Source organism: Pristis pectinata, chromosome 26, assembly GCF_009764475.1.
Source record: "Pristis pectinata isolate sPriPec2 chromosome 26, sPriPec2.1.pri, whole genome shotgun sequence".
In the NCBI taxonomy this organism is placed as follows: domain Eukaryota; kingdom Metazoa; phylum Chordata; class Chondrichthyes; order Rhinopristiformes; family Pristidae; genus Pristis; species Pristis pectinata.
In genome coordinates, this window is record NC_067430.1 from 13,126,572 (window position 1) to 13,141,455 (window position 14,884).

A 14,884-nucleotide genomic window follows, 5' to 3' on the forward strand; every position below is an offset into this window, starting at 1 on the left:
TCCTTCCTATATCTGAAACAGTTTCCATGATATACTGACTTCATCTTCTCTTTTATTCCTTTCGTCTTTCTTTGCTTCATTTTAGTGCTCTGCTTTTACCCTCCCAGAGTATTTTGCCTAACTAGCTGTTACCCTCTCATACCCTGATCTAACTGCGCCACCTATTGGTGTTGCAAGAATTACCCTGTGTATTTGAGGACAGCTCAGGTCAAAAGTCCTGTAGGGCAGAACACAGTAGGTCATTCTATTTGACATGCTATCTCCCCAGATAATGAACCGTATGGGCCAGAAAATGGAATATCGCATTTTCGATCGTTCAGCTGAGAAGGAGTCCTTCCCTCGAGTGCTGGCGGTAAGACGTGCACTGAGAAAATATATCACGCACTATGTGTATTTGAATGGTGTTCTGTTGTACGATTGGCACCAATCAATCACCTTAGGCCACCTTAACTCCGGCATAGGTCTTGAGCTGGTGTGCACGTTTATGTCCTGTTACTAACCGGTGATTGGTATGTTCCTGCATCTCTCACACTGCTTTGGGGCAGGTTTTGTGTAGCTGGAGTATGTGATAAGGTCTATGCCAGGGCTCTCACCAATCGAGCTTTTTTCACCTCTGCTTCCCTACTCACATCTTCCTCCTCTTCCCCCAACTGTGGTTAATTGTGCATTTCTCTTCCCTGCTGCCCTGAAGTCACCACTGGTGCCTTCAGACATCATGAGCCACTCTGCAGAATGACCTTCATGCAAATCTTCCTATCTTTCTTTCACTTACAAAATCCTGGAACTTCCTACTAACAAGACTTAGGGAGCACCTTCAGCATACAGGTTCCCGTAATTAAAGGAGGCATCTCACTGACACCACCTCATCAAAAATAAATTGGGAGGGACAATAAATGCCTGTCTTGTCACCAACTCTCACATTCCAACCAATGAATAGACTTTTTTAAAAAAATCTAACTCCTTGACTAAATCTTTCAGTGTGAAGTGTCCTGGGAATCTTTGGTACCTACCAATGCTACATAGAAGTATAAATTAATGATTGAAAATTAGTCGGCTCTGGATTTAGCAGGAATTTGGCCGAGGAAGGGGACTGTAAGCAACCTAGCACCTGACAGTTGGTGAAACATTGGCCTCATATTAATCCTTCATCCAAAGGATCAAAGCTTTGTTCCTTTTAAGATGCACTAGAGTGTTATTTTGGAATGTGCATTAAAATCATTAGCTTTCCAATGTCCAGCTGCCTTTGGCTGCATGTAGTAGACTACATGAGAAAGAGTGAGAGAGGGAAAATGGAAATTAATATGATTAGGAAAGGTAGTCTCACGAGTAAGTATTGAAGTCAGGTTGAGGGATGTAACATATTCACAACCAAGTGCTGACAATTTCATCCATCTGGATGCTGCTCCCCTTTGCTTAAATTTTTACCATTGTATTTTCATGCCATTTATTTCATGCCCGCCATTTTGAGTGCCTTGCGCCTGTTTTTCTGTAAAATTCCTAATCCAGAGGTTGACGGAAAACAGCTCTGGCAAAAGATTTCCTTTTTTTTTAGCTTTCTGCTCTAAATCATGTTTAGTGTCACCCCACATCCCAAATTCTTTGGTGATTGAACCTTTGGATCACCCATGTAGGAAGGTCCCATTGCCTTCCAATACATTCTAGTCAATTACAGTTTCCTAGAGATTTCATGGTCTTGTTAATGGGGTCAGGCAGAGAGATCTCCAGAGTCTTCTATGAAATTGGTCACTGCTTTTTCCCCATGTTTCTCTGTTTGTCCCCATGCACAAGAGTTAGGAGAGAGGAAGACACCCAAGGCAGAGCATTGATATTTTTTCCTCACCTTTCCCTTACAGGTGTGCCAATCCATTGGATTCCATCTGGATTGATCATTAGTCTTCAGGGTCTCATTCAACAAGACTTGACCAAGATATTTAACCCACTGTTTTATTTTACAGGAAGATTTGTAGATATTACACCAGCATTAGATTAGGCATTAGTATTAAAGTGCAATTTCACCTGAGAAAGATATTCTTTAATGAGGACTTGTTAATAATGAGCTTCCACAGGCTACCCCAGCAACATTTCTGCCCACTGTTATACAGTGCCAAATACCAAAGAATTGGACAAGCCACATTCTGAATTCTACCACCACTGAGTGACTTTTCATTGCGCAAATAGGCGTTGTGTGAAAATTTAATTCGTCCACGATTATGGTGGTAAAACTTCAGTGACAGTTGAAAAGCAACTTTAGTGCATGTTGAGAAAGGAGAAGTACTGCATGTGCACAGGAAAGTTACGCGCACTAATGAGAGATCTGGATGCAATGTCTGGTTTCAACAGACTGTCAGTCATTACCATTGGCATAAAGTCAAGCTGTTCTGCTTCTAAAGTTGCATCAGCAAGAAGCAAGCAGTTGTTCTACACCAGCACAAGGACATCTCCCCTCACTGACACTGATGTACCCCCCCAGCCTTGATTGTGACTCTATACACTATGTTATACCATTTCTGTAACTGATACATCTTACACTACCATCATAGTCTATACCTAACAGTGCTTTCTGCAACACTGGTATCCCCCACACTCCTGACCTACATCCGGTGTATCCCACATCTGTAACACAGAGTACCTCAGCATTAGTATGGGGTACAGCAGAGTGTTACCTTCCTGACTGTAACGCTCTGATGTATCCCCACATCTCATACCATTGCTGGTATACTCCAAACTACTCACTAATACTGACACACCCACGGTACCACTCATATATACCCCAGTTGCCTCATTATCATGAATTGGCCCTCTTCCCTTTCCTGCTCCTACTCAGTTGGTAATTATTTAATTGAGAATCCCCAGGTCCTTGCGTATCTCATCCAGCAGTGCTCTGCACACAGGGCCATTCAGCTATGTATAGCAAATATCAAAAGGAAACATGGTTTTACTAAGAAGAGATGAAATGCAAAGCAAGGAAGCTAAGGCAGTGAGGCAGTGTGACAGGCAGTGATGTATTCCATTCAGTCTCTGGTGGGCCTTTGGAATGTGGAAGGCGGAGGTTCCAGTGTAAACTATTTATTGCAGGATATCAAGCTGTACCTTATCAGTAACAATGAAGAATAAAGAAGGAAGGAAACAAGCCATAAAGGCAATGTTCCAATAAGACTTGGCATTGAGGAACTGTTTGTTATAGTGATGCACTAACTACTTGGTTCATTTTCTGGATTGTTCAAGACATTGATTGTTAAAGTTTCATGCAAATCCCTACTCACCAACACCTGTGGAAGGCAGCAGCTAGAACTTCTAGACCTGCCTGCCCTCTGACTTGGTGTCCCAAATGTTTTTGTCACATTACCCTACACTTGTGATTCTTCCAGATCTTGGCGATTTCTTGCATAAGGGGTTTATGTTGACATTTTTGCACCTATCTGTTACTTAACCATGGAGCTTCAGGGCAGTTTACAAAGTCTTAATTCAAGCTGGGCATTTTCAAGATTAACAAGATTGTGTGTGCTTCAATTTTGGCAGACTGTGAAAGATATACTGTATTGTCCTTTTAAGTACTTCCATGGTTTTTCGTACCATTTCTTCAGTGTATACTGCAGTGTCAAGCTGACAACCACTAGCAACAAAAGATCAGTGTAAACAGTCAACAACTCTGCCTACAAAGCAGGAGGCATAAAAAGCATGCGCGCGTGCGCACGCACACACACAAACAGACACACCATGCAAAATGGTTACCAACCCCCTCCCCCCCCCAGGTGTCGTAGTGATGTTTAAATGTGGTGTTAGTCTAGTTTGCCTCAGCCTCTAGCATTCGGAGTCTGTGAAATAGTCAGTAATGTGGACTGGTGGAAGATGATGTGAATGGCTGCCAGTCTGAAAGGTTGAACTTCTCTTGTGGGGAAAGTCTTAAGTTCTGAAGGACTGAGATTAATTGCCTCTGCTAAATATACCTCCATCACTTACCACTCCTTCCAAACCCAGCCGTGTCTCCAATCTACTGGCCAGAGTTCTTGGTTAATACAGCAAAGCCATATCAACCAACATTGTGTTTCACTACCTGGGAAAAAAGCCAAGTGTTTTTGTGTATCAGCCTGCAAGCCCTTCAAATTGAAATCCCTACTTTTCATCTGACAAAATGCCTGCTGTAAATGCATTTATATTCCCTTTCTCTTTCTTTCTGTGGCCTGGTGGGTTATGTTCCCGAGGTGCTGCCTGTTTTGCCGCAGATAATATTTTGGATTTTTTTTAAATGAGGCATTTAATCACTTCACAAATGAAAGAGTTCTTGTACTCTGCTTCAATCTCATGTCTCACAATGATGAAAGACTTTTGTGTCCATTGTTGTACTTCTGTCTGATCTGACTGGTTTCTCTACCCCGTGGGTGAGGCTGGTCTGATTGGCTTTCCAATGTTTGGCCATTTCAAATCATTGCACATCACTCAAAGTTTCTGTTTGCTGTTCCAGTCAGAGCTCACCCCAGTAACAGACAGCAGTTATTAACACTTCACCATGATATTCAACTCACTTTTGTTCCCTGTTCTTCTGAAGATGCTAGGATTCATTTCCAAAATTGCTTATTACCTCCCATCTCTTCACCTCCCAAAATGTTCACACTCCACGAGTGGACCTCACCACTCTGGGCTAAGGATATTATTGTGACCAAACCACAAACCACACTGCCCAACACGAAAACACATTCAGTTGCTGGTAGGACACATTGAATACCAATCTGGAGTTGTCAATTAATTTCCACACTTGAGGGCATATTTAATTGTGCATTAGTATGCTGGAGGCTTCATTCACCCACAGGATCATTTAAGTTATTTCTTACATTTAGACCCTCCCATCCACCTGCCACTCACCCACCCATCCCAGCGGACATGAATTACTGACAAGGAATCTACTACGTGGCCACACTCTGCTCCAGTCACTAGATTGTTCTCTGCTCTTTTTTTCCTGTTATCCAAAAGTATTGTGGTTAGTGGAGCAAGGTGACTAATTTATTTGAGCCAGTTCTCCAACCACAGCTTTTCAGAGAAGTGTCACTCCTGATTACTCCACCTGAGAATTTCCTCAGCTCACACTGGTAGCCATCAAATTGATCTGTGGACTTTGGACCTCAAATGGATGACCACATCAGCATGAAGACACTGCAAATAACTCTAGTAGGCCGGCCAACTACAGTACTGCTATTTCAGAGCATTTGAATCCTGATCAGAGGTAGTATTGTGTGTGTTTGTGAATGCACGCAGTCTTGCATGAGTTTCTCAGTAACCATAGGTAGTCCTAGGTTCTTGCTGAATGACCTGGTTTGGAACATGTTTAACCCTTTTTATGGTGATTGTGCTGTAGATGACATTGAGGGTCCTGCACGCTTTTCCCCATAGTGGTCGTTCTTTTGGTACAGGGGTCCCCTTTCAGAAGACCCTTTCATCCGCAGGATTTCACCCAGCTTCTTCTTCTCTTGTAGGCTAAGCAGTCCCTAGCCACACTGACCAAGGATGTCCCCAAGAGGCACTCACTGGCGATGCCGAGCGAGAGCATGTTAAACGGGAATCAGGAGTGGGTGACGCAGTCAGACCTTCCACTCACTGCAGCAATTCGACAGAGCCAGCAGACATTGTATCATGCACATCACCACTCGGTAGACAGGCAAGGTAAGAGGTCATAAGCCAAGAGAACTTGAGGTTTGTTAATTCTGACTTTTCTTTCTGTCCAAATGTTATTATAAATAACCACTGATATCCTTCAATTGATCCCATGCTAACATTTTCTTGCACCTTTCCAGATTTACATTTCCTGCATTATAGAATTTACAGCACAGAAGTAGACCATTGAGCCATTGTGCCTGTGCTGAAACTACCTCTTCAACTAGATTGTCGAATCCCATCCTAATTTACTCTTATTTCCCTAATGCTTCTGCATTCTTTCTTTTTAAATATGGATGTGGTTCCCTTTTGTCTCATTGTGGTAAATGTACTCTTATCTAGAAATTGAGTTTCAATTTGTTTTGGGTGCACCAACCTTTGCTGTTTTGCATTAACGCTGAAAGGCATATTCCCCACAAAATGTAGTGTAATAGGGCCTAAACGATGTTTAAAACCATGTGCAGGTTGCTTATGCCAGGAATCATGCACTAAAATGGAATCACACTTGGTTAAGTGCAGCTTCCAACAATTTGCAGTGTGTACAATCTGACAAGCATTACCCCTTAAAGGCACACTCCCCACTGCAACCAGATACCAGCGACACACAGTATGGCTGCCATGCAAGAACAGCAGCTGCAGTGGAGAGGAAGCAGGCTTCCAGACTCCCTATGAGTGCATGAAGTTCTTCATTTGAGAGAAATGTACTAGAAGGGAGATCTTGTGTGCTGAGGTCCAGGAGATTTGTAAGGGTCATCATAAAATGAGTGATAGAAGGTGATCACAGTGAATCCCACTTGACAAGGCAATGCAGAAATAAATCTCATGGTCACACAAGATTGTCAGGGTGAGCTGCAAAGAAGTGAAATTGATCGTACCAAGCCACTTCAGTCACTGAGGCAAAGATTCAGTCATTCATTATGATCAGTGCAGCTGGATCTGCAGGGTAGGGATTTTGATCTATCATCTGGACTCTTTTGTCTGATTATTCATGAACCCTGTTGGTGTGAAGGATTACATTGTGGAAAGGGTCAATCGGTCTGGATTGGGCATAGTGGGGGGGGGGGGGGTTACTCTCACAATTCCTTGTGAAAGTACCCCCCCCTCCCCCCACCCCCACCTCCTTCTCAGCTTTTCTGGGGGATGTGTTCCACTGTGAGTTTTCCCCGCCAGCCTTCCTTGTTGTCCTTCCTCTCTTGCTCCTGCTTCACTTCAGTCTCTCTCTACGGTACAAGTCGGCATATTGCTCCCCCTTTGCCATTGGCTGCTGTCCTCGCATCACAAGTTTGTGCAGCAGACAGCAATGAAAAGTCCGCATCTCCTGCGCCTATGTACAGTCCTCTCCTGGATTGATGCAGGCACCAGAAACCCACTTTCAGAAGACCAGTGTTTTCCGTAATAATTCTGGTACTTGGTGGCTCTCAAATGGTGTTCTGGGGACTGTAAATTAGTGTGAGAAGTCAAGGATGTAGGATCTATCTATCTCTGCACAATGACCTCTCTTTTGCCTCAGGATCCTTCATACAGTGCTAATTATTCATGAACCCTGTGTGTGTGAAGGATTACATTGTGGAATAGGTCCACTTCTGGCAATTCCAACTCTCTGATGATGAACTTGTTGTGTGTGCTTTTTGGAAATATGGCATTGACCTTCAGAAAGTTCTCCAGAGGATCCACAAACACCTGAACGTTGAGGGAGTGAAAACCTTTTCTATTGAGGAAAGTGGCCAGGTTAGTAGTGGGAGCTCTTGTGACACGAGTGCAGTTGGTGGCTGCCTATGCTCTCAGCAACTGAGGTGCCGCCTGGTCCTCACTGAAATCAGTGCATAAGAAACTATCTCTGCACAACGACCTCTCTGATGCAGCAGCGAGCAGCAATTTGAGAGCCATGGCAGAGATTTGTTGAGGCCACAGAGTGACCATGTGGTGAGGAAGTTCAGATTTAAGGTAACTTCAACCTCCACCTCCACAGAGAGAGCAGTCTAGCAGCAGGACTGTGGCCTAAGGTGTTCCTGCAGAATGTCACTTACCTCTGTGCTGACAGCCTTGCAAAACCTGAGCCTACAGATACATTTTTTTTCAGAGAGGTCCAACTAGGTTGTGGGATCTCTGAAGACCCAAGGCACACCTGTGCCCCCAACCCACCCCATGTGTCCAGTCACAATGAGGTGTCCTGTAATGGAGTGCTACCAGCAGTTCATCACTGAGGCACCATGCAATAAATAGCTTAATAGCTGAATGCTGGAAGATACACTCCCTGTTAGTTATATGGTGTTTAATCAATGAGTTTGAAAGCTACCCACCCATATATTGCAGTGTCAGCAGATCTTCCTTTAGCTGGTGATAAATGCAACAATATCGTACAATGTTCTCCCAGTTGCCTTCCTAAAGTTCCAATTTATATTGGCAAGGGTGGAAATGGGTATTGGATGATTTGCAATATCATTAGGTGTCACGTGTTAACGGAATTAGCATTACTTTATCTGAAAATAATAGCAAGGACAACCAACTCTGGGTTAAAAGTGTTTGTAATTGATTATCACATAAAGCACAGGTGCTAATGGGTCCAATTTCTTAGCTTCTATGTTCTAAGAATTTTCTGTCGGGGGGAGCTTCTCCATTTATTCTTTAAATGAAAATCCTCAGTCCAAACTGTAAATGTTTAGAGGATACCTATAGGTACCAGAGGAGCTTATTTGAATTTTATGAGCTCTGCTCAAACACTTGATTTATTTAGAAAGAAAGGCAAGCAGATAGGAGTTGAGGGAAGCAAAGGAAGGGCATAATACTGAAAGGACACTATTTTTCTTAGCAAATGCTGATAAGTGCATTGGAATTCCAAAACATTCAGTGTTGGTTGGCGCACACTTAACTGTTATTCTGTGCACAGGTTGCCCCAAGCCCTCGATTGTGTTCCAGCTGGTTACTCTGGGTATCTGTCATTTTATATTAAAGTTGTCCAAACCCCTTGATTAAAATCCAGTAACTCATACCAAGGTACACTGCATCCCTTCTGTAGTGTGAGGTATTGATCTCATTGTCCTTTGATCCCAGAGGGTTGAACTGGCAGAAAAGAAGTTCCTGGAATGGAAACTTTCTAAATACATGAAACCCAATGACTGTGAAATGGTTCACATGTAGGGTTGGTGTTTGAGTGGAGATGAAGATCATTCCTATCATGTAACTAATTGAACTTAGCTTTACAAGACTAAAACTGTGCTGAATGACATAGTTTGGGACAAACTGAACACCTAGTGTATGCAAGCAGTTGGATTTAACAATTTGAAGTTTAGAATCAGCTTCTCAAATAGTATGTCAGTTACACAACATGCATGTTGAACACGTACAATATTACCAGACCCATCAAACCAAACAACTGGTGGCAAATTTTCTGTGTCCTCTCCTACCTGATTTCTAACCCAGGTCTGCATTCAGAATAGTTCTCTATGTTCAACAGAGGTGCAGTTTTGGGTGCAATATCTATACCCCTTAAATGCTCCAGATCTGGTTCATTTTGATCTGTTTCCTTTTAGTTCTACAGCTAGAGGTTAACCAAAGTCTTAAGATTTATAAATAGCCAAATAACAAGGAGAAGCTTTTTTGCATCTACTTTCTTCATTTCCAATTTACATAAAACCTCACAGAAGCTTTTGTGTAAATAAAATATCCTTAGAAAGTCTAAACAAATCCTTCTTATGTCTCTGGCCGTTTTATGATCCCTTAACGTTTCTATTCAGTTAACATATTCTATATTTGACCCAGCTTCCTATCTCTTAATTGTTTATATTAATTGTGGCTTCCATTGGATTTATTTACTCATTCACCATGCATAATTACTTTGTGGTAGAGGATGAGATTGACATCTTTTAGCTTTTACTGATTTTCGTGAACAACACTGCTTCTTTCCCAGGCTGAGTTGTTACTTAATGATCGATCATGCTAATAGCTTAATAGCCTGAAGCTACATGTATCTTAAAAGCAATCTTAACTAGTTTTTACCCATCATTCAGTTCTCTTTTATTTTAACCCTGTTTTGTGACCTAAAGGATCTTTAAAACAACGTTCGAGTGGTCTACATCCAGGATCTAGTTTTACTACCCTTTGTCCAAAGCAATCTTTACTCAAGATGGGTACAAAATATTGATTATTCTATATCTTCAGCTTTAAAATTAATCCCTCATTACCACATTTAACCCTTTTGTCATTAAAACGACTCAAAAGAGTAATTGAAAAGCAAAAAATTGTAGATGTTGATCTAAAATCAGAAAATGCTGAGATACCCAGCAGATCGAGAAACATTCAGGGAGAGAGAAACAAAGTTAATGCTTTAGACTAATGGGTCTTCGTCAGACTTCAAAAAAATATTCCAACATGGCACAAAGCTGTTTACTATTAATCATTAATTGGCATTCTCACTCTTGTTAGCAATAAGTGCTTAATGCAGTCAAGGGAATTGTTTCAATAGGCTCTAGACAGCATTTGAAGGATGGAACTGTTATTCAGCAGTTGAGGCTGTCTTCCTCCATATCTAACCTACACTGTGGAACTAAGGAGGAAGTACTTAGAAAGGCAGAGCAGAAGGACATTTATCCTGCATTTATCCAATGCTCTACATGACCTGGGAGCATTTAGTGGGGCAGTGGATATTGACAGGCTATCACAACATGGACAGCATAGAGTTGAATCCAATACAGTCAACATAGATGCGCTTTGCATTTGGAATTACTGACTACTGATCAGAATTGGAAGTCCAAGAGTCAGGAGCTGAGGTTGACCTCCCATTGATGATCAGCCAACTCAGCACAGAGAGAGACTGAAACCCTGAGTGCCACAGAATATTATGCACTTAGCCACTGGGGCTTTTCTCTCTTGAAAGATTCCTCCAGTTTTAATAAACCCTCCCTTGCAGCGTTGAAGCACGCTTACGATTAGGTAGTTAAACATGATCTTAGTATCCTCAGGTGAGGAAGAGAAGGGTGAAAAGGCCTTTACCTCATTTGGGGTTAAAGGTGATAGGTCACATGTTGATCAATGTTTATGTTTAATTTTTATGCAGGAGTGCGAGTCAGCCCCTGTCACTCGAGGCAACCGTCCACCGTCTCGGACGCCTCGGTGCTTGAAGGTGAAAGGTCGTCCACACCAAGTGACATCAACTCACCGCGACATCGGACACACTCACTCTGTAATGTAAGAAACACTTGTGGGATCACTGATCTGTTCCACGTTCAGTAGCTCAGCAGAAGTCTGACCACACATACACATCCGCCCCAGTCAACTGAAGAGATTAGAGCTGCTGGTTCACGGCACTTCTGATTTTGAAATTTACTGCCTGTAAAATGGGAAGCACTGTGTGCTTAGCTTCTGCCAAGAGAGGTTCCTTCCTGGGAGCACAACTTACCCTCTTGTTCCTGAAGGTTCACTATCTGAAATTCAGGCTGGGAACCATGCTTCCAGAAATGGGATCAGATCCACCACAATTATCAGTTCTGTCTTCCTTGGAAAAAGTGGTCATTTTTTGACTCTGAGCTAAAGTGTGAAATGTGGTGTATCAAACCTGCAATTCATTTTGTTTGAGTCATTGATTTAAACATAAGAAGAGACATAAAATGGGCTGATAATCAATATTGCCCATCTCTCACAGTCAGACAAAGTCAGAATCCATCCCGATAAGGCCACTGACAAAATTTAGGGAAAGTAAAAAATAAACCTGAAACTCATTGTTTGTCTGAATAGAATGCTTACATGACAGGAAACATTTTTGGTATGTGGAACCTGATTTTGTGCAGTTCCACAATCCCGGCACATTTATTGTCATCCTTGAGCATCAAGGATATGGAGTGCATGGGCGGTTGATGCTGATCCTGGTATTAGAGCAGAGAAGGTCGAGTAAAGGCATAATAAAGGATGTTTTTGATCAAGTTGGACGGAAAAACTATTGCCTTTGGTTCAGGAGTTAGTGATGAGGAGTCAACATTTTAAAATGAGCATTGAGAGAGGCAAGAGAGGGTTCAGAAGAGCTTTACTAATACAGAAAGGTGGTAGACCACAGATTGCTTTACAACAGGGAGTGATTGAAATAGAGAGCATTGTATCTTTCACAGTTTAATTGGAAGCAGAAGATTAGACAGGACTTTGGGGAGAACACAAGGGCAGTGAAATTAGATTTTGATTGCTCAAGCAGAGAGCTGGCATAGACACAATGGGCCAAGTGACCTTTTTCTGTGCTGTAAAACTTAAATGGTGTGATGATTCTCTCTTCCAGAACTTGATTCTGAATCCACAGCTTTGTCAATATTGTTTACACCTTGCATCCTACTCCTAATACAGTTTGACTGTATTTTCAATTGTTTCATGTGTAGACATATTTGGTAAAAGTTATGATGTAATTCAAAAACAATACTCTACTTAACCAATAGTTCACAGAATACAATCAAGAATTCTGTTACCCCGTTGAGCACCAGGTAAATGTTGCAGTGGTATATTCTTCTTCCTTTTGGTACTGAGTTCTCCTTCTTTCTTCCAGGTCTTTTACAATGTCTTCCTGATTAAGTCCTCTTCTTATACGTATCATGCAGTTGCATTTTATAGGGGAAAAGTTTATTCAGTCACAGCTTTACAGAAAATTCTTGGTTCAATCATGTTGTGACATTCAACTTTACCTTTCCCTAGTCATCAAAGCATTGCATGTACCTCCCCCAGATCCACTTCCCTCCTCCTCAACAACACATCTGTTCCAGGCCCCCAGTTCACTCCACCACCACCGCTTCCCTTGACTTGTGATATTGCCCACGCAAGGTCAGCTGTTTCGCATTCTTAACACCCTCTACTTTTCAGTGATTTTCATAGATGAGAAGTGGGACTACGTTAATAAGTCATTAATATAAAATTATGACACTGCAGTTTAAATATAGCTGGTCAGTCATGCGATGAAAAAGTTGTTTGAACATATTTCAGCAATATGCAAAAATGAGGGGGAGATGAGTTAAGGCTTTAGTCAGCTCTGAGTCTTGTTCTTTTCTCTTGTCTAATCGTAATCAGTTACTGCAATCACAGAGCTATTGTGGCCTTCCACGTACCAGTAATCACAGAGATAGAGTAAAATAGCAGTCATACAGGGTAGGGAACATTAATTCAGGGATTGTTTAGCTCTTCTAATACTTAAAACTGAAAATACCCCTTAAAAAAACTCGTAAACAATCACTGTTGATTTGCCTGTAATATTTTCCAGATATTCTATTTATTTATAAAGTATCTTAGTCCCATTAAATAGATTGCAGTTGGAGCTTTCTCCTTTAATGGAAAGCCCTTTGAACTCGTCACAGAAACCAACCCTTTTCCCCACCCTCACATTAGCAAGTTTCTGCTCCCTAAAATGTGTACCCTCTGGTTTCTCATCCTTCTACCACCAGGTTACCTGCACGAGTTCTTGTCCGTATTTAGTTAACTGAATTGTGGGTAACTATTAAGATGGAAATCTTTAACTATTACTGTGCCAAGACTGACCAAATTCCTTTTGCTTTGGGAGGTGTCTCAGCAAGAGGTGTGACTATGTTAATTCTACACATGATTCTACCCTATTCTCTAGGTCTAAGTTTGTTTATTACTAATAAAATTGCTTGGAATACTTAAGATGAACCTTCAGACATCTCATCTCTCATCATTTGCAAGGGTTTGAAATTATCCCACTCCTTTCACTCTAGGTTTGGCTGTACCTACAGATTTGCATTTCCTTTTCCAAACCTACCTGTTTGACTAGGTTTTAAGCCCATTTCCCCCATCCCCAAAGTTCCTTTCCCTTCCACAGATGCTGCTTGACCTGCTGAGTTCCTCCAGCAGATTGTTTGTTGTTTAAGTCCATTTATCTGAGTGTTCATGTGAAGTATCTTGAGATTTTTTCGCACATAAAAGGTGCTATTCCAAATATGTGCCGCCTCTAATGTTGAGAAAGTGCAGATTATTAAAAGTCAGGTGCATGGTAAGCCCCACTAGTAATATATCCTCAAGGGGATGAACTCTGCATCCCTAGCAGTACCTAGTGGTATAAAAGGCAGAGCCCTCAGACGGGCGGATTAGAAGCAGCAGTATCTTGGTGGAGTGCACAAGGAAGAGATCACAGAGTGATGTCCATTTCTTAATGATCTCACCTTGTTTCTGCCATTTAGTCAACAGTTTGCCTGACATGCTTAAGTATTTCCAGTCTGAAGCAGTTTCCCCCACACAGACTGCACTGGAATCATTAACTAACAGTGTGAGATGAATTTTATCTTTTGGGAAATTAAATGTGTTTAGGATTTCTCTTGGTACCACCTTGAATTTTTTTTATACTAAAGCGTACCTTCTTTGCTACCAGTGTACATTTTCTGGATGGTTAATAGAAGAAGCTTGGTTGATGTTCCTTAGCCCAGGAACATTTAGGCCAAATATTAAAGCTGAGCATCGGCAATTCATCAGGAGCATGAGTCTGACCTGACACCTTTCCACCCCACAGCTGGGCAGCAAATGATCTGCTGTAGAGCACACTGCCTTTCTTTTGTTATGTAGCAATAATTAGTCCACAGTTGTGGACTACGCTACATCATCCCACAGCACCCACTTTGGAGAGACTGTAAACTCTACCAACAGCCCATGCTGTCTAGTGAGGAAATGAGCTGTGCAGATCAGGAAAATGTCAGGCTCAGCCATCAGTTTGTGGTGAAGCACCCACAATCAGCCTTACTGTTAAGATTGGCCTTGATTGTCCAACATAAGGTGTTTAAGCCAAATATGTGACCACATTGATTCTACACGTAATTCTCCCCAATTCTCAAGGTCTAAATTTATAAAGTATCTTAATCCCATTGAATAGATTGCAGTTGGAACTTCCTCCTTTAATAGAAAGCCTTTGAACTCCAGTCTCAGAAACCAATCTTCTTTCTCACCTTCATATTAGCACGTTTCTACTCCCTTAAATGTGTATCCTCTGGTTTCTCATCCTTCTGCCACTGGGATTCCTGCAACTTTTCTTGACTGTATTTAGTTAACTGAATTTCAGATGGAAATTTTCAACCATTACTGGGCCAAAATTGACCAAGTTCCTTTTGCTCTGGGAGGTGTCTCAGCCAGAGGTGTAACTCTGAGAGAGTTGTCTCTCTCAGACAACTCTGAGGTGTCTCTGTCATTGATTCAACCCAATTCTCAAGGTCTAAATTTGTTTATTACTAATAAAATTTGTTTGGAATACTTCAGAATGAACCTTCAGTCA

General features: G+C 41.7%; 1 protein-coding gene across 9 annotated transcripts in view; it reads left to right on the forward strand.

Moving 5' to 3' along the window:
- Positions 1-14,884, forward strand: part of LOC127583294 (kazrin-like) — a 469,156-nt gene that overhangs the window by 369,326 nt on the left and 84,946 nt on the right. For 7 of the 9 annotated variants that reach the window (XM_052039120.1, XM_052039122.1, XM_052039123.1 and 4 more), the window contains 3 exons: positions 269-352; positions 5,469-5,655; positions 10,700-10,830. In XM_052039120.1, the coding sequence (XP_051895080.1) occupies positions 269-352; positions 5,469-5,655; positions 10,700-10,830 (402 nt within the window). The remainder of the gene's footprint in view (positions 1-268; positions 353-5,468; positions 5,656-10,699; positions 10,831-14,884) is intronic. The other 2 variants (XM_052039121.1, XM_052039128.1) reach the window with 1 other exon arrangement.